Source organism: Rhinolophus sinicus, linkage group LG11 (assembly GCF_036562045.2).
Source record: "Rhinolophus sinicus isolate RSC01 linkage group LG11, ASM3656204v1, whole genome shotgun sequence".
Taxonomy (NCBI): Eukaryota; Metazoa; Chordata; class Mammalia; order Chiroptera; family Rhinolophidae; genus Rhinolophus; species Rhinolophus sinicus.
This window is the reverse complement of record NC_133760.1, coordinates 150,872-177,483: the sequence shown is the minus strand read 5'-3', so window position 1 is coordinate 177,483 and position 26,612 is coordinate 150,872. Positions and strand designations below refer to the sequence as shown.

General features: G+C 42.2%; 2 protein-coding genes across 2 annotated transcripts in view; both read left to right on the top strand.

Annotated features, from left to right (window-relative positions):
* The window catches only part of LOC109459446 (KRAB domain-containing protein 5), a 144,282-nt gene extending 118,146 nt beyond the window's left edge, over positions 1–26,136 (top strand). The window contains exon 6 of the mRNA XM_074315928.1: positions 26,113–26,136. Within this exon, the coding sequence (XP_074172029.1) occupies positions 26,113–26,121 (9 nt within the window). The 3' untranslated portion in view covers positions 26,122–26,136. The remainder of the gene's footprint in view (positions 1–26,112) is intronic.
* On the top strand, positions 8,549–25,800 carry LOC109437008 (uncharacterized). The gene is given in 7 exon segments (XM_074315919.1): positions 8,549–8,761; positions 11,720–11,776; positions 14,341–14,467; positions 14,879–14,974; positions 22,503–22,576; positions 23,180–24,632; positions 24,635–25,800. Coding segments are annotated over 6 exon segments (1,836 nt in total). The 5' UTR covers positions 8,549–8,761; positions 11,720–11,761; the 3' UTR covers positions 24,706–25,800.
* Positions 26,137–26,612: the final 476 nt, after the last annotated feature.

The following is a 26,612-nucleotide window of genomic DNA, read 5'->3' as shown; positions in this document are numbered from 1 at the left end:
CTGCCTCAAATACTGGATATGCTGCCCCCTCAGCAGGAGAGATCAGCTGTGGGACGCAGGGTAAAAGCCCACCTCCTGGCTTTAGTGTTCAGTGTTCTGTCCTGGGATCCCCTGCGTCTCTGCAGCTGAGGATGCCGGCCGCGTTTCCATAGCCGCACATGTGGGCCGCGTCTCCACAGCGGCAGATGCGGGCCGCGTCTCTACTCCACTCCCTTCCCTCTTCCCCCTGCTCGCCCAATTTGCCCACCTTCAAGTAATCCTTGCATGAGTCTCTTAACTGTTCTGCGTGATGAGCAGAGAGTCCTTTGATGGGTTATAGCTGTGCCGTTTGTGATAAGATCCAAAGGAGAACTCAAAAAGTCCACCTCACTGCCACCATTCCTATGACGTCCTATCCTATTTTGAATTTTAATTGTATATTTTATGTATGGTCCACAAAAATGAGAAACCCTCTCTGACTTATGGGCTAGCAATAGCTATTATGGGAAAGTAAAATAAGCCAACATTACAGACACTTAACTGGCTCCACAATATCATATGGAGATCTGTCAGAACACTCACTTCAACTGAATCAATTTTACACCTCTCTCCTCATTCTGTATGAGGGTAAGAACTGTCATCATTGTCCCGTGGTGAAATGTGTTTTTCATTTCAGCAATGGTTGACATTTAAGAATGTGGTCATAGACTTCTCTCCGGAGGAATGGGAATGCCTGGACTCAGCTCAGAGGGCTTGTACAGGGACATGATGTCAGAGAACTACAGGAACCTGCACTCTTTGGGTGAGGGTGACTTCTCTCCAGAAGTTAGGATCTGCCCTGGGGTGTCTTCATGTTCCCTTGTGTGCTTCTCAGGAGCCCCTGCCTCACATGAGTGAGATCGAAGCTCTCTTTACTTGGACATGAAAAGGCTTCGTGATGTGGCATCAGGACTTTGAACTTTCCCTATCTTCAGGTGATCGGCCCACTTCATGACCCCTCGGGTTGCTCCAGAGCTTAAAATGTCTATAAAGCCTTGTGGCAAACTCAAAATATTTAATTCTTTGTTTTCTATCCCCATGTATTGATTCAGGAGTTCTTGGAACAGGGCTAGGTGGCTGCATATAATTCTGCCCTATGCACAGAGGTAGACAAGCAGTGGACGGATTAGTGAAATATTTTTCTCGACCCATCTGTAATATCCTCATACCTCAGTTGACCAGAGATTGGGGATTCTGGAGTAACTACAGGTCTTCATGTGCCTTGCTTCTTATATGCAGGGATTTCTGTTTGTGGTCTAAATATTGTCTCTAATGTGGAGTAAGGGGAAGCACCCTGGACTCTGGAGAGTGAATTGAAAATAGCAAAAGAAGCAAATCGGTAGGAATGAATGAAACGTGTAAATACATGGAAGCTGCAGCATTCATACTGTTTGCAAAACTCTCCCCAGGAGAGAGATCTTTGGGAAACAGAAGTTTATTTCTTGGGAACCCTCGATGGAAATTTTTCTTCTCTCCAAATCCGCTCCGTCCTTCCACGTGTAAAAGTTGACCTTTCACCCTCCTGTGGTGCGGCAATTCCAACAGAGACACAGGGAAAGTGTTTATGGTGATCACAGCGCTGTTGTGTGGCCCCTGAAATGTCCTTGAGGAACATGGGCAGGTTGTTCCACATGGTTTCTTTCCTCCTTGGTCTCTCCTTCTGGACTTGATTCCATTGGTTGCTGAGTTCTTAGTCCTTACAAATCACTGAGGCCATTGTGATCCTGCCTCCCCAACCTATGCCAATTCCATTGCCATTTCCTATACATGGAAGACCTCACTGTAATGAGACATTTGTCTTATTCTTGGAAACAATAGAGAACAGTTATCTGACAGGGGAGCTTAATCAAAAGAACCAGAACAGTGTGTGTGGGAGTGTGATTCACACTGAAGTGCTGGCATTAGCTTTTGCCCTTGTTAGTGGGAACGTATCTTAGGGATCATATTCTAATGAATAAAGTTAATCATTTTTCATAGCCCTGAATGAATTGTGTTACTTGTATGAACACTGTTTTATCCCACCTCCGTAGTGTGCTTCATAATAAATGAGCAGAGGACCATTAGGCTCTCAAGGTTGAAGGAATTGATAACGATTTCCTTCCATTGTGGGATCAAGAAACATACAATTTAGGGGTCATGTACTCATAAATTGCTCTTGAGGTATTTTCCCCATACTGTGGTCCATGACATTTATGAGACTATAATAAAAATACCTTAGCGGTGAAATTTCAGACTGTGATCTCTAAAACCTGCCCACCAGTCATGAGTATCCACCATCAGATTATACTTATGTCCTTCTTTGTACCCAAATAAAACCCATGGCATACCCCTTGATTTATGTGAAGTGAAAGTAGAAATGTAGTAAATATGGGAAAAATATGAAATGAAACAACATTTCAGGAATAAGGATAAATCTTTTGAGCTTGGAGCACTCAAGTAAAATTATTTAGGTGAGGAATATACAATGGGAGCACTTTGTTGTTGTTGGGAAAATTGGAAATTTCATATATTCACTCAAAACTTTTTTGTCAGTTTGCACTTGTAACCATTCACAACAGGGTGGAACCCTGTCCAAAGCTTGGTTTGCATACAGAGACTGGTGACACCATACACTCAAATGCTAAGAGATTACTTTTTATGTAAAAAAGCTTGCTTTCCGAAAGTAGTGTCATGTGCAGGCAAATCAGAGTTAAAACCTTAGATCAATTTAATATGAAATTAAATGCTACACAGATAAACTGAACCAACCATCAATGAAGATTACACTACAGTGAACTGGCCACACTCAGATTAGTATGGTGTTTAGGGCCACTAGTTTATCTCCATACACTCAGTGTACTTGTCAGGATTTATTCCTCCTACCCTGTGTCTTTGCCACTGGACTCATTTCTACCCTGCAGGAACCGCTTTTTGGTCTGTGAGCACTTATCCACCTCTTTCATCTACTTCTTTCCCTTATAGACTCTGGCTCTCCCACTGAAATGGGAAAAGAGTCATTGGGTTCCTGCTGCCTAGACAGCAGGCTCCACAGCATTGTGACAATAAAAAGTGTCTTTGGATATTTGGGAATATTTCCTAGGAAGGGGATGACAACTCCTGGATGTCACCTGCATCCATGTAGAGATCAGAAAAGCAAAAGATAACATGACATATTCTGTTCTATTGCATATGACACAATATGACAATCATACCTGACATCAGAAATGAAGAAACTCATGTGTAGGCAGGATTTAAAGGGCATAATTATGTCTCATCTCAGACTGGTAAAACTTATTAAGAAATGCTTTGTGGGTCAAGGGCAAGTTGAAACTCAAACCCACAGCCCAGTCTAAATGAAGAATATAGCCCCAGTGCCCCTTGAAATAAGCTGCCAATTGAGTACATTGGCTCCTGTGAAATTGATCCCTTTGGACAAAATGGTTTAGTGAACAAAAACTATAAGTGTGGCTCCCCTAGGAGCACAAGAAGCACAAAGACCCTGGAATAAACATAAAGAGCTAGGGATACCTTGCTAAAAATGCTGGGTGTACCTATTGGAAAGTGGAGCTGTTTGACATCACAAAGTGCTATTATTTTTTTCTGATTCCAAAGTTTTGTTCCATTTATTTATTTTAAATTTTTATTCAAATACAGCTAACATACAATATTATATTATTTCAGTTGTACATCATAGTTTGTCGCGTCCTGCTCAACACGGGCAGTGAGGGTGCAAGAAGGGGCAGCTTTGGGTTAAGTTTTTTTTTTTTTTTTTTTTTTTAAAGATTTTATTGGGGAAGGGGAACAGGACTTTATTGGGGAACAGTGTGTACTTCCAGGCCTTTTTTCCAAGTCAAGTTGTTGTCCTTTCAATCTTAGTTGTGGAGGGCGCAGCTCATCTCCAGGTCTAGTTGCCGTTGCTAGTTGCAGGGGGCACAGCCCACCATCCCTTGTGGGAGTCGAAACTGGCAACCTTGTGGTTGAGAGGACGCGCTCCAGCCAACTGAGCCATCCAGGAGCTCAGCGGCATCTCAGCTCAAGGTGCCCTGTTCAATTTTAGTTGCAGGGGGCGCTGCCCACCATCCCTTGCAGGAGTCGAGGAATTGAACTAGCAACCTTGTGGTTGAGAGCCCATTGGCCCGTGTGGGAATCTAACCGGCCGCCTTTGGAGTTAGGAGCATGGAGCTCTAACCGCCTGAGCCACCAGGCTGGCCCTGGGTTACGTTTTTAAGAAAGAAACAGAGATTTAATGCAGTTTAAATCTCAGAAGGCCAGGGTTCTCAGTCATGAAAGACTGGAGCCCAGAATCAAGCTGACGGGTGGCTTTTATTGCTAAGCATACAAGAGGGTAGCGCTGTTCCTGACATAGTCTGTGCGACTCATTTATCATGTCATAGAGACAACCCAAACCAAATATGTCAGTCCCCAAATAGCCGAAGCAGAAAGTCCTATGATGACTAAGGCGAAGTATGCGACTCTCTAAGGGACACATATCACATGTCGAAACTGTTCCATAGAGCTGAGGAGAGAGGGCTTGATCTTTATTGCTCTCTTGACCTCTTTCAGGTGAGAGGGGAAAGCCAGAGTCAGCAGTGGCTTTTCCAAGGCAGAGGGAAGGGGAGGCAAGGCCCCTTCCCATATCTTTCTAAGGCAGCTCATCGGGGGTCTCCACGCGGTTCCACCTGGCTTGAGTTGCCCCCACCCCCGTGGGGAATCTTACTCGTCATTGGCTGCAAACCCTCTTTTGGAGACTAGACAGAGAGACATGAGGTGTAAAACATCAAGATAAAACAAAGTCCAAAAAGGCACAGTCTCACAGACTCTTCTTTCCTTAAGGAAAGACACAGGGAGACAATCGACTAGGCTGTTGTGTGACAATAGTTATTCAACAGTGCCTACCTAGCCCTATACAGTGTTATTACCACATTATTGATTTTATTCCCTATGCTATAGAACTGATCACCATAATAAGTCCAGCAATCATCTGACACTGAACCATGCTATTACATTCATTATTACTGATCTTTTTTACCCTTTTTAAAATTTTTCAATTACAGTTGACATTCAATGTTATTTTATATTAGTTTCAAGTGTATAGCATAGTGGTTAGACATTTATATAATTTAGGAAGTGATCCCCCTGACTAGTAACACCTGGCACTATACATACTTATTAACATGTTATTGATTATATTCCCTATATTTTACATCCCCATGACTACTTTGTAACTACAGATTTCTGTTTCTTAATATCTTCATTTTTTTCACGCTGCCCCCAACCCCATTTCCATCGATCACCCTGATAGATCTAGTACCTATATGGCACCATGCATAGTTATTAGGTTGATGCAAAAGTAATTTCGGTTTTTGCAATTATTTTTAACCTTTTAAACCGCAATTACTTTTGCACCAACATAATACAATATTATTGATTATATTCCTTATGCTATACCCATGACTACTGTGTAACAACCAATTTGTACTTCTTAATTCCTTCCTGTTTTCACCCATCCCTAACTCCCAACCCATCTTAAAGAAGTCCCTCTAAGATTTCTTGTAATACTTGTTTGGTGATGATGAACTCCTTTAGGCTTTTCTTGTCTGGGAAGCTCTTTATCTGTCCTTTGATTATAAATGATAGCTTTGCTGGGTAGAGTAATCTTGGTTGTAGGTACTTGCTTTTCATCACTTTGAATATTTCCTGCCGATCCCTTCTGGCCTGCAAAGTTTCCATTCAGAAATCAGCTGACAGTCTAATGGGGGCTGCTTTGTAGGTAACTAACTGCTTTTCTCTTGCTGCTTTTAAGATTCTCTCTTTGTTTTTAACCAATTCCATTTTAATTATGATGTGTCTTGGTGTTGGCCTCTTTGAGTTCATCTTGTTTGGGACTGTCTGTGCTTCCTGGGCTTGTATATCTATTTCCTTCACCAGTTTAGGGACGTTTTTTGTCATTATTTCTTCATATAGGTTGTCATTCCTTGCTCTTTCTCTTCTCCTTCTGGTACCCCTATAATGCGAATGTTGGTATGCTTGATGTTGTCCCAGAGACCCCTTAAACTCACCTCAATTTTTTGGCTTCTTTTTTCTTGTTGCTGTTCTGTTGGGTGTTTTCTGTATCTTCTACATTGCTGTTTCAAATCTCTTTTTCACCTAATCTGTTGATTCCCTGCAATATATTCTTCATTTCCATTACTGTATCTTATATTTCTGACTGGTTCTTTTTCATGTTTCCTATCTCCATTTTTATGTTTCCTATATCTCTTTTGAAGTTCTCCCTGAGATCACTGAGCATCCTTATAACCAGTGTTTGGAACTCTAGTAGATTGCTTGCCTCCATTTTGTTTAGTCGTTTTTCTGGAGCTTTGTTCTATTCTTTTATTTCTGATGTGTTTCTTTGTCTCCCCATTTTGGCTGCCTCCCTGTGTTTGTTTCTATGTATTGGGTAGGGCTGCTATGTCTTCTGGTCTTAGTAGAGTGGCCTTATGTAGTAGGTGTGCTGTGGGGCTCAGTGGCACAGTCTTTCTGGTCACTTGAGCCATGCATCCCAGGTGTGTCCCTTGTGTGGGTTGTGTGTGCCTTCCTCCTATAGTTGAGCCTTGGTTGATAATTGCACATCAATGGGAGGGACTGACTCTTGGACTCACTGGTTGTGAGGACTGGCCTTGACTACAGTGGAAGAGTTGTTGTGCAGGGGCTGACCCTACAGAGCAGGATCTGCCTCAGCAGGACTCACACCTGCCCAACCCACCCCTTGGGTGTGTCATTCTTGGAGATGGCTGGGTGATGCTCCAGCTCATTTTGAAGCTGGCTACTGGGGGCTCAGCACCAGGACCACCTTGGAGGGGATCCACTGTAGGTCAATTTCAGCCACAGCCCGTGTCCCACCCAGGGCCAGCCAGCAGGAGTCACAAATAAATCTGCAAATGGCTGCCACCATGCTGTGCTTGGAAGCACCTGGAGAGGCCAAGCTGCAAACCAAGACCAGCTGCTGGTAGTGTTGAACTTAAGGCTGCTTGGCCAGTGGTACCAGATACATTCAAGCCAGATGCTGCTTGTTTGAGTTCCACGAAACTTTGAGAGGCTCTAAGAAAGTCTGCAGCCTGAACCAAGGCAGGTAGCGTCTACAAAAAAGCCACTGGAAGCAGCTTTGGTGTACCCGAAAGTTAAGTGGGGCGGGGTCTCGAATCGGTAGGGTGTGGCGAATGAACAGTGGAGACTCAGATATGGTGGCCACCTGAATCCATATGGTGAGAAGGGGGTGGGCTCAACAAAGAAACAATGGCCTCCACCAGCTCCTCTATCCAGGAGAAAGCTGCCTCTCCAGCTCCCATCCCAAGCAAAACAACTCAGTTCCCCACCATATGTCCCTTCCACCATTCCAGCTGCTGTCCCAGCACTGGAGTTCAGAGCAAGTGATTCAGTTGGTAGGTAAGTCCGCGCTCGGCTCTTTTAAGAGGAGTGCCTGGGAGTGCAGCCGCACTCAGTCACAATCTCTGCTTTTTTTCACAACCAGAAATTATAGGGACTTCTCTCCTTGGCACTGGCACCCTGGACTGTGGTGGGCCTGGGACCTCTCACTCCTTCAGAGGGTGGCGGGGACCTCCATATGCAAAATATCCCTCCTGATCTTTAATGGTCACTCATGGGTGTGGGACCAGCCCTTTCTGCATATCTGCCCCTCCTATCATCTTCAGGTGGCTTCGTATGTATGTCCTTAGTAGTAGGGCTTTGGTTTAGCCAGATTTTAGGTGATTCTCTATGATGGTTTTGTAGTTTAGTTGTAATTTTGATGTGGTTGTGAAGGAAGGTAAGCACAGCATTTACCTATTGTGCCATCTTGCTATTCTCTCACAAAATGTTTTTTTAATGTCCTGTTGTGCTGTTGAGAGTTCTACAAACTTGTCCTATAAAAAAACTGAGCTGATAGACTTACAATAATCTTTGTAAGTCCATAACTATTTATGAGAAGTACATAGCTGTGGAAAGCTGCTTGTTTTACCAAGAAGGCATGGTTTCTAATCCTTTATTAGATGTGACTAGGTGATGTCAGGAGCAAGAACAGAAGAATTGGATACCATTTGCAGGTGAAGTGGAGTCAAGAAAGGATCTTTCTTCATTCCTGCCCACATAGACTAGGGCCCCGACTCCCGTGTTATTTCTGTGTTCCACTGTAATTGTGTTATGTGACGAGGGCTCCACTCAGGACTCTGAATCAGACGAATATCCTGACAGCCTTATAAGTCACTCATTTGAGATTGAAATCATGTGTGGATAGAACTTTTTAACGTTTCTTTTGGGGCAAAAGTAAATGTATTTTTTTGTGAGCAAGGAAGGGACAAATTATTTCTGATGGAAGCTGCACTGCCATACATTGTAGCGTTATTTCCAGTTGTCATCCTCCTGTGAGATTTACACATCTCTGCCCCTTGATATTAAGCTTGACCTCTTGACTGGCCCCACCTCTTACCCTGAGCACCGCCCCTCCCTCCCGCCGGCCCCGCCCAGGCCTGGACGAGAAACACAAGCCCCGCCCACTGCCGGAAGCAGTCGGCCCACACTCTGCACCTAGGTCATCGCTTCTGGCAGCGCGATGCGGAAGTTTCTTTCAGACCGGGAGTCCGCAGAGACAGACGAAAGTTGAGGGTGGCGTGGGTGATATTTGGGCTTTCTGGTTTAAACCTGAGCGTCTCAGTCCACGGCCCTACACTCGTGAAGCGTGGGGGTCACTACGGACGTTGAAGTCCCCGCACCAGCGCTCCCCACAGCGGTGAGTCCCGCGTCCTGGGGAGACGTCCCGACCCAGACCGCTTCGCTGCCGGGTGGAGGTTCCGCGGGGGTTTCCGGGTAAACTGAGGCCGTCCTCCCTCTGGTCTCTCCGCCTTCGGGCCCTTAGACCCCGCCTGCCGCGTTTTCCTGCTTAAAACCCTCCACCGGGCAGCCCCCACGCGCGGCGTGAAGTCCTGGGAGATGGACTCGGGAGATGGAGTCCGGCCGTTGGCGCCCCTCCCCCAGCCCCGCCACGCGGCCCCTGGAGCCCCGCCTCCCCCCGGGGCTGGGGTTCTGCAGACCCTCCGCCGCCTGCAACCCCACTCGCCCCAGTTTAATAAGAGGCCCCGAATCCCAGGTAGAGCACACTGTTCAGGGGGGTGGGATTTGGGAGGGAACACCGCGGGGTGTCACCAGGTCACCCCCTCACCCGGGGAGGGGCTTTGTGTGAGCGGGGACTGAAGGGACGGCCAGGAAAGCGGCAGAACGAGGGTGTGAGGGGGTCACGAGAAGGAGACAGATGAGAGAGGAACAGACAGGTGAGAGGGCAGAACGATCGGTGCGGGTCGGTAAAGAGCCGGCAAAACAGAGGATGGTGGGAGGAACTTGTAAAGCGACGGTAAGACAGAACGAGTGACTCGGAGAAGTAGCCAGAGGAGAAAGAAAATGGAGAAATACGGAGGGAAGGGGGAGCTCCAGAGAGATGAAGGGGAACCTAAAGGGAGAGGGGCCCCTGGTTAGCAGAAGTGGGGGCAACAAAGGACAAGGCACTTTAGAGGAGAGAGGGGTTAGCAGAAGAGTTAGGGGAGCCGAGTGCAGGAACAGGGAGGGTGACAGCAGAGCGAGAAGCCGCACTGAGAGCTAAGCTACGGCTGTCAGTGAGTCCCCGCACAGGGGTGTAAACAGAAATACAATGTCACCGGGAAAGAGAAGGGGCACATGGACGGGGAGAAAGAGGCAGAAATACATGGAGATGGGGAACAATCAGCCAGATTAGGGAGAGGGAGCAACTGAAGGTGAAATGGGTTTCAAGAGTTTCACAGAACAGGGACAGGGAAGGGAACAGAGAGAAGGGGAGAAATCAGAAGTGGAGAGAATTCGGGTGGAGAGGGACACAGACCATACACAGGAATATATAGTACCAGAGGAAAAGGGGGAGGCCCTGCCTTTATGAGAGGTTAGTGTGATGTGGGTGATCAAGTTATGATATATTGATTTGTGGCTTTATAATCAATTTAATTTTACACGTGCTGCATTTTCAGTCACACGGATGAGAATGGAATTATAAAACTCCAGTTTCTAATGCTTGTGCATTTAATAATTTCATCATCCAGTGGCTTCCATGTGCAACCCTCATGCAGCGGGAGGGGAGAGACTTGTGTCAGGCAGTCATGGGTCCCTTCTCATTTCTGAGGATGACATGAGGGACTTGACCTGGGACAAGAAATGACTATGTCACCACGTGATGCCTTTTCAAGGAATATTAAAAGCATTGCGTCCTTTTTTCTTTTACATGGAATTTACTTTTACCTTTCTACCTCTCTTACATTTGAGTCGTTTTTATAAAAAGCAAATTGAAATAAAGCTCAGTGTGCTGATTTAATTGCTGTTTTGTAATAGTCATTAACTTCTGAAATAAGGTTTGATGACATCACATTACCAGCTCTTATTCTTTTGTAAATATGAGGTAGTCACAATTTTTTAAAAATTTTGACCCTAGAAGTAATTACAGTAAATAACATCTTGAATCGATTTCCCTTCTAATAACATTGTGTCTAGTTTAGATGAGAAACCCTGCATTCTTTCTACTCTTTATTATGTTGAAACATCCATTGGTACTTATTAGTAATATTAGGCTACTTCATTGTGCATTTGGTGAGGCTGTTTGTGTGAGAACCTAGTTTTGTGAGTTAGTCTGATATTCAACAGCTGTTGTCTTCCATTTATGTGATTTGTTAAATTAGTGAGCTGGGAGCTACCAAGTAGCTGTCCCGTCAGGTCTTTCTTCTCCATTCTCTGAAAAATGGATGGACTGGATGGACCTAAAACTTGGTGCCCACGGAGCCCATCTGTTCACTGTGAAATAATTTGATCAGCGTATTTCCACAACGAACCCTTTTTTACAAGTTTTCAGCACCAAATGCATGTTCATCATTTTATAGCTCTTAGCTGACTCTGTGATTTCCTGGAAAAGAGGAAGAAAATCCACCTGAGGGGGCCAGCCCTTCTAGAATTACCCTCCCCCCCAACCCCTCACACTCCCCAGAGCTCTCAGGCCTATGAAGTCTGAGATCTATTGCCCAGTGTGACTGGAAACAGGTGTGGGGAGCAAGTCAGCTCCCCCAGGGAGACTTAAGGATGCCATTTCCTAGGCCCCCCCCCGCAGACCTGCAGAAACATAACTGCTTAGAGTGGGTCCTGATTCCTCAGGGACCTGCATGTTCATTTAAGCTGAAAGTTCCCATCCAGGTTCCTCCAGGTCATGTGGGAATTTCAAGGAGTGATGTGACCTGCACCCTCCCCCTGGGAGTTGGACACATGATCTGGGTGGAGCATCGTTGTAGTGAGGTGGTCCAGATGATTCTCAGGTGAGGCCAGGGATTAGCTGGGGCTCCTGGACACAGTTCTGACTGTTGAGAGCTGTTGAGAGAAACCTTTGGTCATACCTTTGGGTGCTCTGTTGGATTTGCGGGGGGCAGAAGAGCAGCCCACGTTCTCATTGCTGTAGGAATTTGTAGACATCTGTGGAAGGGAAGAGCATGTGAATCAGGAAGGAGAAAACTGACAGTTCTGTCTTAGGAGCTCCTTGTCCCTGACTGTGTCCTGAGACACAGGGCAGGAGAGGGGACCTTAGCATTTCAAGATCTTGCTGCTTGTCAGTTTGGGGGAAGCAGATGAAGGGCCTGTGCTGACACCGTTGAAGGGACATTCTCAAGATGCCAATGTGATTTCTCTCCAGTAGGTTGCCTGTGGAAACAACCCTGAGCAGGAGGAGGACGAAATGGCTGCTTCTCAGGTAAGCGTTCTGTCCCGGGTCACAGGTTATATCGGCTTTTCCTCCTATAATCCATGGGTTTGGAACCTGCCACCTTTAATTCTCTACTCCTGAAGTTCCTGCCTAGCAAGGTTCTTTTCAACTACTTACTTTTTCGTTTTCTTCTCGTAAGAGTCAAGGTCAGCTCGGTAGAACACTCAGACTTTGTCCGACAGACTTTTCTGCAGTCTGTCCATTAGGCTCCCTGAGGACATGAGGAATTCCCACTGTGAGTTACTGACCCTCAACTACTGAAAACATCTCCTTTGTGACAGATCGACCTAAGAAGGTGGTTGTGTCCAAGGTCCCTGTTGGGCGGCGGTCAGATGCTCCGCGTCCTGATGAAGGGAGGTGTAGGTGTATGTCCTGTGACTGCAGCGTCAGGGCTGTAGAACAGGGGTAAGAATGTGCATGAGCACCCGGGATGCCTCAGTGCACAGAATAGCCTGGAAAGTTCTGGAAAAAAAAAAGTAATTGGAAGCGACTTGTTCACTAGCTTGGTAAGCTTGACTTACTGTTTAAATGCAGTATTAGAGTTACAGAACTGGGGAGCTATATGTGCATTGAAATTTGCGTAAAACGAATGTTTTTATGATTAGATTCACATGATGATTTCCTTATTTGTTCATTTGTGCCAGTAACATCACAGCAGTTATGGTGTGTTCTTCCGTGTGCCTCGGTCAGCTGATACCCGTTTGTTCCTTTCACCTGATTTTCACTTGTTTGAGGTCCTGTCTTGACTATAAAGTTAACATTTTTTTCTTTATCATTAATAAGGGTCTGGAGGGATTTATAGAGAGATGTGCAAAAACCATCACATTTCATCTGTAAGCTCCCTTTTTTCTTAGTTTCTCTGCTTTGGAAATTTTAGGCCTTCAGCTTTCTTTACTAGAGATAATTGCCTTTGGAGTGGAGGCTTTCATCAGTCAGGCCTTATTCCTTTAAATTTTCATTATATTCCACACTCATGTCACAGACATTCTCTAGTTCATCCCTTTTTGTGTTTTTAAGAAAGTTTACAAGAATCATATTAAGATGTTGAAGTGTAATTTGTAATGTATAGCTCAGCACAAGTGACAAGGAAATTTTTTCAAAGAAACAGTGGCTATAACTTAGTAATTGTGTATTCTTCTCCCTATTATAATTATAAAATACAGAGTATCATCCACAAAGACGTTTATTAGATTTACACAATTGAAAATAATTGTTATTTCAATGACGTGAAAATTCCCTTCTCTGTCATATTTAATGTGCACACAGTTCTCATATGTCTATCTGTGTGCCTGTGTCCATAAAATCTTAACACTATTTGATCTATTCTTTCTTCTTATTTGCTTAAGTTGTTTCTCTTTTTCTCAGTTACAGAAATGGCCATGTAGGTTCATGAGGGTTGTCTACACATATTGGTTTCTGTCCTTTTTGAAAAATTCTAGAGCAACTTTGGAGTAAAACCCAAGCTCTACCATTTAGTGGATGCTTCAGAAAATATTCTCATACAAAAGGACGTACGATACTGTTCTCAGATTATGAGTTATGTGCATTATGAGATTATGTGCATTATGGATTAATATGTTAAAAAAGTTAGAACGCTATGTGGTATAGTCATTTTTCAAAAAAGATTGTGTTGCTATGCTTCTAGAAGTGTAAATTCCATAAAACACTTGCCAGTGCAAAGTCATGTACGAGTTTTTCCGTTTCCTTCCTCTGTGCTATTGAATAGTGTGACACATGGACCAGAGATATTGGCATCACTAGTCAAAAGTGATTTTGTTAAATGTGGAAACTCAGGCCCCACCCCAGGACTCCTCAGTCAGGATCGGCATTTTTATAACAGTCCAGTTCCTTGTTGTCCATGTTAAAATTTGAGAAGTACTTTGCATTTCTAACTCGCCATGACATTTCCAGCTGAAAAATCTACACAGTATATCCTGTATGATACAAATATAACACTCAGAAATCCATATGCATGTGGTTTTTTTGTTTGTTTGTTTGTTTTTAAGATTTTGTTGGGAAGGGGAACAGTGTGTACTTCCAGGACTTTTTTTTTTTTCCCCAAGTTAAGTTGTTGTCCTTCCGATCTTAGTTGTGGAGGGTGCAGCTCAGCTCCAGGTCTAGTTGCCGTTTCTAGTTGCAGGGGGCACTGCCCACCATCCCTTGCGGGACTTGAGGAATTGAACTGGCAACCTTGTGGTTGAGAGCCCATTGGCCCATGTGGGAATCCAACCGGCAGCCTTTGGATTTAGGAGCATGGAGCTCTAACCGCTTGAGCCACCAGGCCGCCCCCCATATGCATGTGTTGAAGCCTGAATTTAAATTTTTCTTTCGGAAGAAAAGATAGATTTTTCTCTACAGTGGTTTGTGGATCATACATCATCCTCCTTTCTCAGAGTTAGAAAATAGCATTCAAGAATATTACTGTAAATGGCTTTAGTGTTCCATTCCAGATACTCTCCTAGGTCAAAACCAGTTCTCTTAACTCTGTTTTCATGTTGGGTTACATTATGACCTTGCCTGTGGCCATGTGGTAAATGTGTCTTTTGTTTCAGGGACGGTTGACATTCAGGGATGTGGCCATAGATTTCTCTCAGGAGGAGTGGGAATGTCTGCACCCAGCTGAGCAGAAACTGTACATGGACGTGATGCTGGAGAACTACAGGAACCTGTGCTCCCTGGGTGAGGGTGACTTCCTTCCAGAACTCCTACCCCACCGCAGGGTTGTGTTTCCTTCATCAGTACAGCGCCTCCTGGGAGCTTCTGCTTTGTGTGGTAGAGTTTCAGATCCTGGCTCTGAGGAACAAACTGGGGGTTTGCTGGTGTAGAAAAGAAGCAAATTGGGGGTTTGCTGGTGTAGAAAAGAAGCAAATTGGGGGTTTGATGGTGTAGAAAATGATGTCCTTGAAGTGGAACTCATGATCTGAAAATGTTCCATGTTGTCTAGCAAAGGTGCTGTGAGAAAACTGTTTTGGGGGAATCCTTTCTAGAATAGTATAATTTTCTCCAATGTCCTTCTTTTCACCTGAGCACATACTGGATTGGAAATGGAGACTCTCCATCAAAACTCATGTTCCTTTTTCTAATAAACAGGTCTTGCTGTCTCTACGCCAGACGTGGTCACCTTTTTGGAGAGAATGAAGGAGGCCTGGGATGTGAAGCGAAAAAAGACAGTGTCCATCCACCCAGGTAGGTGGGAATGAAGGAGGCAGATGATACAGGTGAGAGGCCCAAAGGTCCTGGAGGAGCCAGACCTTAAGATGTGGTTTGGGAAGCTCCGCTTCAGTGGAAAGGATGTTGTTGTCATGCAGCTGCCTACCTGTCTGTCCCCTCGTACCTGCCCCTAAAGAAAGGAGAGTCTGTGAGATGGATCCTTTCAGGGACTTTGCTTCACCTTTGTGCTTACACCTCTTGTCTCCCTGTTTGGCCCCAACGGATGGCTGGTTAGTCAATGACGGGTAAGATTCCTCAAGGGAGGAACAACCTAAAACAGGAACAGTCGCATAGGGGCCATCTGGAGAACTCACGGGGTTTACAGGTGGGCATAGACCCCACCATCCTCTGGCTAAGGAGAGCTTCTGCCTCTGTGGCTATATCTTTCCCACAACCTGCTTGGGAAGTGATTCAGTGATGTGATAACATCAGTTCTCCATCTATTCATCTCAGTAAGTTTCAGCATCAAGGTTTTGTCCCTTGGGGAGGTACATACAACAATTACTAAGACATCCTGGGACTTTCAGTTTCTGCCGCTTGTAGGCAACGGTGATTAGTTTGAATCAATTTCCTAGTATAATGTATGAAATTCACAGACGGTGGAGAAAACAATGCTACTTCCTTGTGTGAACATCAACAAAAGCCACAAGGTGGCCTGATTCCGGGCTCTCAGTCCTCTGAGGCTGTGAGACCCTTGGCCCCTAGGGCATAAATCTCCTGACTTCAGTTTCTTTCTTAACCCTTCACCGCCCCTTCTCGTTCTCTCACTGGACGTTGCGGGATGTGAGAAGCCCAGGTTTCTTTCTGTTGCTGTTACAAAGGGACAGTGCTGTCCAACATGTCCCGTGCTCCTACATCCTATAGGGTCTGTCCTTCTGTTCAGTGATCTGGGTCCCATCGCAGTGAGGGCCCCTGGACTGCGGGGGCCGCCCTGGTGTGGCTATTGTTCCATTGCCTCAGGGGCCGGGGAAAATCTGTGCTCTCTGCTGAGGAATTCTCCCTGAAGCCATATTTCAAGTTCTGTTCTCGCCTCATGTAAGGAGTTTGTGAAGGAAGTGGTGGAGGTCCTGGAATTTGGAGCAGAAATCCCAGGGGCACTGGCAACAGATGTCACATGCTCTCTGCTTTATAATTTCTAATCATAAGAAGGCTTCAAACAGACCCTACAAAGTTCAGACCCAGTAATTTCATCTCAGCACAAGGCACCTCCCTAATGTGAGAAACCATCAATCACTGTTTCACTTCAAAATGTCCTTTTGCTTTGTATGAGCTGACATTAAAAATTGTGTGTCTGCTCCCAATTCCTGCATGTAAGAATAGTTTAATATATCTGTTTGCCTCAGAATCCTTAAATGACTTCCTGCCATGGGGGAGCTTAGAACATTGCCCACTGTATAGGAAGGTCTCCATTGTTCTGATTTCTTAAGGACTATCGTGTTATAAGTCTGTCTTGTTCAGTCCAAAGCTGCCTGGGCCTGGGTCTTCTATGTTTTTCATTTCTGATTAGATCTTTGTAAGATTAGTGGTTTTAGATTCAGAAGTGCCGATACTATGTGCTCGAATGAAATCCGTTGGTAAGAACTGAGTTGTAGAATTATTAGGTTCCCATATTTTGGAAAAATTTACTTCTTCAATTTCAGTTTACTTCAGGCAAAAAGTAATCATGAGGTTTCTCATCTGCCTTCCTCAGCATGTCTCTCAGTAATGGTGTACGTTAATCTCAAATGTTGATTTTATACATCACTCATTGTCTGAGATTTATAACTTCTTGCACTTTCGTTTGGCAGTGAAGGGTTTTTTCCCCCTCCGGAGGATGGATTAAAGCCTGTACATTTTGAATGAGAATAACAAAATATATTAATAACAGGAAATTTCTTCAGTGTGTTTTAAATGGTTATTTATTAACAATTTCCTTAGAGCTATTTATGAATGATTCTAATGCATTGGGAAATTTTCCTGTCGTGCAACACATATTCCAATGATTCAGAATGCTTGCTGGTCATGGGGCCACACTCACGGTGGAAACAGTTGTACAGAAGGATTCTCTTCAATAATGCATCTGTGTAGTGTTCACAGTTCAGGGGATACATTGTCTCTTATTCTCATTTTGCCACTGCATAGCAATGTGTTTTCTTTTTTATGGTAGTTTCCTCAAATTTAGTTACTTGCATTTTTGGTTGTTACTTATATGTTATGAATGTGAATGACAGTTTTCAACTCAGTACACTTAAGACGATGTGGGGTTTGATTCACATAGGAATGAGGCGTATGTCTATTGCCATTAAAATTATGTGCATGTTTGTATCATTTTACTCCAGCTTTGTGTATGACATCTTGTTTATTTCTTTTGTTGGTTAATGGTCAGTGCTTTTCTTATCCTGTGCAGTTAAGTAGTTGTGGTAATAGTCTTAATTTAACATCTGTTTACTGATTATTTTATATTTTCTTTGTGTGAGTACCACTTTTTGAATTCAAAGTAATTTTTGAAATGTTTTATAACTGTGTCGTGCGGGCAGCCCTGCTCGCTGCGCCATTTGTCATGCGGGACGGCCTGCGGGGTCTCTGCTCCCACTCCCCACACAAGAACGCAGGATATGGTGAGGCCAAAAAGGAACACCCACGGAGCCATAGGTAGGGGAGTCATATCACTATATTCTCTCTGGCGGCACTATACTCTCACTGGAGGCTGGATCCACACTGTCCGCAAACCGCCATCCACACTTGCCAGCCAGCCACCATCTTCTTGCTAGCCCCCATTTTCTGCTAGCACAGCCACAGCAGTTATATTAGTGGCCAATGGCTCACTGGTTACAGCTGACGGCCAACTAGCCACAGCTGATGGCCATGCAATCACAGTTGGCCATTTACTACCTGAGCCAGCACCTGTCTATGTGAGGCCGAGAGCCTGGAAACTACTCTCTGGGGCTCCGCCCCCACAAACTGTATATATTTTAGATTTGTTTCTGTCATTTTCAATTTTGGTAAAACCTGTGACTGAAATTCTACCCTCTGTAACTGGAGACCAGTCATGTTAAGTATATTCACATTGTTGTGCAACTGATGTCTGGAAATTTCCATCTTGCAAAACTGACCAAGTACCCGTTAAACAGCTACTTTGTCATTTCCCTTCACGCCAAGCCCCTGGCTACTACCCTTCTTTTTGTTCTATGAGGACTGCATTAGGTGACTCACAGAAGTGGACTCTTACAGTATCTGTGTGTTTGTGGCTTGTGAGCTTTACTGAGATGTCCTCAAGTTTGGTCTGCATTGTATCAAGTGAGAGCATCTGTTTCTATTTTAAGGCTGAATAACATTCTGTTGTATGTATAGGCTACATTTTCTTCACCTGTTCATCAATTGATGGCCATTTGGGTTGTTTTCACCTATTACAGGTTTTGTGAATAATGCTACAGTGTGCATGTGCGTGCACACGGCTCTTGTAGAGCTTCCTTTGAAGTTTCTTCGAAATGTGTCCAAAAGTGGGAAGGCTGCATCATAGCACAATTCTATTTTTAATTTTTTGAGAGACCTTCATATTGTTTTTCATATTGTTTGCAACAATTGATATTTCATCCAAGAGTGCGTAAGGGTCCAATTTCTCCACATTTTTGCCAACACTTGATATTTTGTGTTTCTTTGATAGTAGTCAGGGTAATGGTTGTGCAGTGATATTGTGTTTTTTGTTAACTAGCGGATGCAAACATTTATATTCTTGTATGAGCATGTCAAACCTCTGGAAAGACACACGCACCTGAGATCAGATATTTAGGAGAAGCAGGAGCCTGAGGGTGACTTTTATGTTAAGAGCACTTACAGGTCACAGCAAAATTGAGTAGAAGTTACAGAGAATTCCCACATGCCCCTCCCACATGTACAGCCTTCCCTTGTCCATGTCGTCCCCGACTCAAGTGGTACATTTGTTACGTAGATGAAGCTACATTGACACGTTATTGTTACCCAGAGTTCATAGGTCACATTGGGGTTTACAGTTGTTCTGTCCATTCTATGTGTGTGGACACATTTATGATGACCTGTATCCTCCATTACAGTGTTTTATGGACTAGTGTCACAGCCCTGAATATTCTCTGTGCTCTGCCTGTTCATCTCTCCCTCCCCTAAACCCTGGCCACCAGTGATCTTTTTATTGTCTCCATCATTTTGTCTTTTCTGGAATCACACTAATGGGCCTTTTCAGATTGTCTTCTTTCACTTAATATGTATCTAGTTTTCCTCCATGTCTTTTCATGGCTTGATAGTTTCTTTCTCTATAGCACTGAATAATATTTCATTGTTGGTATGCAGCACAGCCCACTCCATTCTCCTCTTAACAGACGTCTTGGTTGCTTCCTAGTTTTGGAAATTATGAATAAAGCTGCTATGAACACATGTGTGGGCTTTTGGGTGGATAAACGTTTTCAACTCTTTGGTTAACTACTGACGAGCACAATTGCTTGATAGTATGGTGAGAGGCTATGTACAAACCACTAAACAGTACCCAAAAGGCTGCAGCATTTTGCGTTCCCACTGGCAGTGAGTGAGAGTTCCTGCTGCTCCATGTCCTCACCAGCACTTGGTGTCGTCCGTGTTCTGGGTTCTGGCCCCTCCTAATAGGTGTGTAGTGGTGTTTAATTTGCTGTGTGTTTAATTCTTGTTGTTTTCATGTGCATTTCCCTGGTGACATATGATGTGGAGCATCTTTTTATATACCAGTTTGCCTTCTGTATATCTTGTCTAGTGTGGTGTCTGTTTAGGGCTTTGGTCCATTTTTAATCAGGTTGGTAGTTATCAGTTTGAAGACTTGTGTGCTTTGCAAATATTCTTTCCCAGTCTGTGGCTCCTTGTTTTGTACTGTTGACGATGACTTGTTTGTTGTGTTTTACTGGTTATTACAATATTCTATTTGAAACAAGGTGTTCAAAACTTAATACTACAATTTGAAAAACGAAACTTGGTTAAGAATTTGTCTTAGAAAAAATGTGAAGTGTGTGAAATTAAGTTTATATTTCATAACATTTAAATTCCAATTCCAGCTTTGTGTTCATTCCTGGAATAAATATGTAATCAATCTCGTGTTGATGAAGATGAGGTTAAATATTATGACAATATTATAGGTCAACTCTAATGAATTCTTTTTTTTTTTTTTTAAGGAGGGCACAGCTCCCTGTGGCCCATGTGGGGATCGAACTGGCAACCTTGGTGTTATTAGCATAGCACCGCACTCTAATCAACTGAGCTAACCAGCCACCACTCTAATGCAATCTTTTAATTCATTCCTAATTGTACAGCACCATGGTGTTTTTTACATTATAATAGTAATACGTGATTGTTGGAAAAAGTGAAACAGTAGCAAGAGTTATCAAAATTTTTATTGTGGTCCAAAATGGGATCAACTGTTTTATGTATTGATTTATATATTTCTATTTTTAAAGTATAGGTGGCATACAATATTCTATTAGTTTCAGTTTTATAACATGGTGATTCTTCATTTATATATTTTACAAATTGATCACCATGACTCATGTAACATCTGTCACCTTACAAGGGTATCACGATATTGTTGAGTACATTCCCTCTGCTACATTACATCCCATGCCTTACTCTTTTCATAACTAGATGTTTATACCTCTGATTCCCCTTCACCTGTGTTTTCTTTCCTCATGGATTGTCTTCTCTGGCAACTATCAGTTAATTCTCTGTATCTGTGAATCTTTTTTTGATTTGCTTTTTCATTTCTATTTTTTAGCTTCCATGTATCAATGAAATCATATGGTATTAGTCTTTTTCTGTCTGAGTTATCTCACTTAGCATAATACCCTCTAGGTCCATGTATGATGTTGCCACTGGCAGGATTTCTGTTTTTCTCCTGGCTAAGAAATATTCTATTGTGTACATTTATCACATCTTCTTTATCTGTTGATTGATTGATGGGCATGTATATCTCGTCTATTGTAAATAATGTTGCAGTGGATGTAGGGATGCAGATATCTTTTTGAATTAGTGTTTTTGTATTCTCTGGAAATGCCCCGAAGTGGAATTGCTGCTTCATATGATAATTGTGTTTATAATTTTTGAGGAAGTTCCATATTGTTTTTGGCTACAACATTTTCTGCATACATATAATTGTTATACCTTCCTGTTGAATTTACCCTTTTATCATTATATAATGTCCTTCTTTGTGTTTTGACACTTTTTGACACTTACTGTGTATTTTTCTGATATCATTATGGACACCCGTGCCCTTTTTTGGTAACTGTTTGTGTGGAATACATTTCCCATCCTTTGAGTGCGGTCCCATGCATGTCCCCACGGCTAATGCAACTACAGGAGGTAGTTGGTTTTTATTGTTTTATCCATTCATCCAACTTACGTTTTTTGATTCAGGGAGTTTCATCTGTTTTCAATTAATCACTGAGATGGACGGACTACTATAATCATTTTAGAATTGTTTTCTGCCCTTTTTGTACACTATTTTGTCCTGCGTTACCCCCTCTGAACTGTGTTCCATTGTTTCTATTATATCAATTGGTAGTGGCATGCTTTGATTTCTTTCTTGATTTCTTTTTGTGTTTCTGTTACAGATATTTTATTGTAGTTACCATAGGGGTAACTTAAAACACTTTTAAAGTTATGACAGTGTATTTTGAATTATTGGTCAGGTAATTAATAGCTCTATTAGTTTTGGGCTAATTTCTCAAGATTTAGTTTGTTCCTCTGATTGGACCATGTTTTGGTGTTCTTTGTGTGCCTTGTGGTCTTTTGTTGAGATTTGAGAAAAGAAACAGCCACCATCCCAGGCTTTGTGGACTGGCAGAACACAAATAACAGGCAGCTGTGCTTGAAATTCTGAGGCCTATCAAATTGGTTCTGCAGATGTGTATTCACTGTGTTTTTTGCATGTAATTTTCCAGTTTAAAATGTTTTCCATTTCTTCTTTTTGAGGAAGTGATGTCTTCCTATCCTTGATGTTTGTCTTCAGTACTGCATTCTTTGTGGTGTTTGAACAATTACTCACCATTTTTCTTAGTGGCCACCACAATGCATTCACATTGCACTGCCATTCCCTTAACACTTGATGTCATATAGAAGATAAATGAGTCCCTCAGGTGGCTGCAAAAAAATGAATCCATTGGACATGCAGTACACTCATCTATTTCCCTCCAGAGAATAAACTGGCAATTGGGTTTTTCTCACAGCATTGCCATGTGTGCCAGGCAGGGTGAACAGCTATTAGCTACTGTTGACAAATATAAGCAACTTTTCTTCCCTTTTTGATGTGCCTCATCTATGGTGGTTTGCTCTCCGGAGCATGGTTTCTGAGTACTCAGAAAGCTTAGTGGGTCAGTAATTATTGCTAAGTTCATGTCTCCAGGGAGGGTGGAAGTTTTGGTATTTCCTCTTATGCCATCTTGTTAAGTCCTGTAATCAGTATTAAATTTGTACATTAGAATTTAAAGTATATTCACCTACATGTAGTAAGAGTGATAATTTATTTGATGTCTTTTAGCTATGTCTTCTGAGGACACCTTGGACTTGTTGCCAAACCCAGGCATAGGAGATTCATTCCACAAAATGCTACTGGTAAGATAATGGAAGGTGCTGCCTTGACAGTCTGCACTTAATGAAAGATTGGGAGTGTGAAGGGCCAAAGGGGTATTATGGTAGACATAACCAAACTGGGACAGTTACTCATAGTAAAATCCCTGTTGCCAAAGAGATCAAGGATATAAGACATGTTGTGAAACCCTGCACTTTAAGGCAGTTTCATTAGCAGAACACTTTGTTTCTGAATGTAAAGATAGAAAACAATTTACTAAAGATACATATTCTTTGAAAGGAAATGTGGAATGTATGGGAAATTACCTAATACACGGTATAACAATCATTTGAATCACTTAAAATGTAGGATTAGATTAAACTTTCAGTCAAACATTTAAAAATCAAATTTAAAAATGAAGATAGAAATTCTAAATGTAATCAATTTTACAATCTCTTAATCAGGCTTTCATTATTCTTTCACCAAGAAACAATTCCTCCTTGTTCCAAATTGTGTAATTTTCATGAATGTGGGAGGATCTTGGTAGAAGCATTATGGTTCCATAGGTATGGAGTAATTGGGAACTTTATATGTTTAATGAAATTAGAGGCTTCACTAAAGGCCTTTCTGTCTTTGTTGATTACCAGAGTACGTGTAATGAAGAGAGAAGTTATCAATTCAGTGAATCTTGGAAAAACTTTAAACAAGAGTCAGATCCTAATAAACATCGGACAATTCAGTTTCCAGAGAACCATTGTAAACATGGGAAAGTCTTTGATGAAAACTCAAATCTTGTACATCAAAGTAGTTATATTATAGAGAAGTCAAACAAATGTAGTGAATATGACAAGCCTTTGAACCAATCAGTAGAACTTACCAAACTTGAGAATATTCATACTGGGGTGGAACCTTACAAATGTAATCCATGTGGGAGAGTCTTTAGTCGATTATCTAGTTTAAACAAATATAGGAAAATCCATACTAGAGAGAAGCCTTTCAAATATATAGAATGTGGTAAAGCCTTTATTCAGCGTTCAAATCTTACTGGACATGAAAGAATTCATAATGGAGAGAAACCTTATGCATGTAAAGAATGTGGTAAAGCCTTTAGTTGTCGTTTATTACTTACTAGACATGAGAGAATTCATACTGGAGAGAAGCCTTACAAATGTAGAGAATGTGGTAAAGCCTTTAATTGGCATTCATCTTTTATTAAACATGAGAGAATTCATACTGGAGAGAAGCCTTACAAGTGTGAGGAATGTGGCAGAGCCTTTCACTGGCGTTCACATCTTAGCGAACATGAGATAATTCATACTGGAGAGAAGCCTTACAAATGTAGAGAATGTAGTAAAGCCTTTACTCAGCGTTCACAACTCGCTGTACATATGAGAATTCATACTGGAGAGAAGCCTTACAAATGTGAAGAGTGTGGCAAAGCCTTTACTCAGCATTCAACTCTTACTGAACATAGGAGAATTCATGCTGGAGAGAAGCCTTTCAAATGTAGAGAATGTGGTAAAGCCTTTATTCAACGTTCATATCTTGCTAGACATGAGTTAATCCATACTGGACAGAAGCCTTACAAATGTAGAGAATGTGGCAAAGCCTTTCACCTGCGATCTAAACTTACACAACATGAGAGAATTCATACCGGAGAGAAGCCTTACAAATGCAGAGAATGTGGTAAAGCCTTTACTCAGCGTTCATATCTTACTAGACATGAGATAATTCATACTGGACAGAAGCCTTACAAATGTAAAGAATGTGACCAAGCCTTTCACCAGCACTGTAAACTAACCCGACATGAGAGGATTCATACTGCAGAGAAGACTTACAAATGTAGAGAATGTGATAAAGCCTTTACTCAGCATTCATATCTTAATAGACATGAGATAATTCATACTGGACAGAAGCCTTACAAATGTATAGAATGCGGTAAAGCTTTTACTCAGCGTTCGTATCTTACTAGACATGAGATAATTCATACTGGAGAGAAGCCTTACAAATGTAGGGAATGTGGTAAAGCCTTTACTCAGCGTTCATATCTTACTAGGCATGAGAGAATTCATACTGGAGAGAAGCGTTATAAATGTGAAAAATAGGCAAAGCCATTACTCACCATTTACAGTTTACTCAACACACGAAAATTCATAATGGAGAGAAACCTTAATACTGAAGAATCCAAGAAACCCTGTAGCTGGACCTACAGCCTCACTCAATATCAGAGAATGCTTACTGCAGAGAAATCTCCATTCAAAATTAACGATGAAAGCCCTTGGTTCAAAATATAAACTTCAGAAAACCCACAGAATTCCTACTCCAACGTGACTTGAAAGATGTAAAAAAAATGTGGGGAAATGCTTAATCGAAAATGAAATCTGAAATACCAGAGAATTGACATTACCAAGTTGTAAGTGAAGAATGGTTTTCAGATATTACTTGAAATCAGAATATATATAGAAAATAAGCAAATGTTAAAAAAGTTGTTAATATGCTTGAAAGTATCAAGGGATGAATATTGGACAGGTATAATTATTTACAATGAGTCTTTATATATTGATCGTAGTTGAGGTTTATTGAAAAGGAAATATTAATGTGATCCCACTATGAAGTCACTTGATGCTATGTTTTTATTCCTAGTGTGCGAATCATGGGTTGTTTGATGCTGCCTCAAACATCTGGGAGCCCTTGTATGTTGGCTGGGATTCACTCAGATCTACTTTTCCCTCGAAGACTGAGGGCACTGTAATACATAATGTACGATGAAAATCTAAATGGAGATGCTATTTGGTTGACTTAGAATGCTGGTATAAGTCATCGTGAAGTAGGTGCTAGGTCATCATTCTCTGCGTTAATGTAAGACAGGAACATTCTGAATTTTAATTAGTTTTACCAATTGCTCTTTAAGGAAAATAAGGTGGTGGTTTATTGAAACCCTGATGTGTCTTTGTAGTAGCCATACATAGGAGTCCTGAATATTACCAGATGTGGTTGAAATGAAGTCTTCAGAGATAACTGAGGAAGTATAGACAACTCATCCACAAGTGTATAGTTATTGTACATCCATGTTTCCTAAACAATGAGCCTCAGTCTTCAAACCCATGGAAAACAGAGCTCTAAGGTCATTATATCAGAACAACCAGAATGTTTCTTAAATGCCTGTTGTCTGTATTTTGTGTATGGACCCTACAGGTGGTTTGCCATGCTTTATTTAGACTGTGTGAACTTATATTTACATTAATAAAAGCAAACGATTTTTAATGTATTAGTAGTGATGTGTAATGAATGACGTGTTGTCCTGCCACCAACGCTGACCTCTCCCACCTGAGTCATGGGTGTGATCATCAGTGCCCTGTTTGGTGATGCAGTGGAAGGACAGCACTAGGAATCCTTCCCCATGGTTTTAATTCGCAAGTGGAAAGAGAACCTTGCTCTCTACAATGCTAAAGAAAGACTCTTTAAACTACACTCAAGGTTAGCAGACATGGGAGCTATATGTGGCTTGAAATGTGCATAAAGCACCTGTTTCTTTGTGATTAGATCCATATCATACTTCACTCTCCCCCAGTGATGACAGGACAGATGATGGGTTCCTCCACGTGCATCAGGCAGCCCACACCAGTTTGTCCCTTCACAGCTGGTGTTACCTTCATCCACTTGATTCAGGTGCTGTGTACACCATTTCTCTATAATATTAACAGTTTTCCTATTTTCACCCCCAATAAGGATTTGGGGATATTTACTGAGTGTTGTGCATAAAGAATGGTATTTACTCTAGAAAATCCTTTCTTCTGAGTTTGTCTTTGCTTGATTTTGCTTTAGAACATGGAGGCTGTGACCTTTGTTTATTACAGATACTGGTTTTTACAACTGGAGGTTTTAAGTCAGGCCTCAGTCCTGTAAGTTTCCCTTTTATTCCAAAGTCATGTCTGACATACTCGTACTCTTCTTCATGTCTTTGTTCTATTTTCAGAAGAAGAAAATAAGAGTGATATAGTTAATAGATGTTCAAGTGTCTTCAAAGTCTAACATATAACTCAGCATAATGATAACTAAAAAATTTTCAGTAACGCTCAT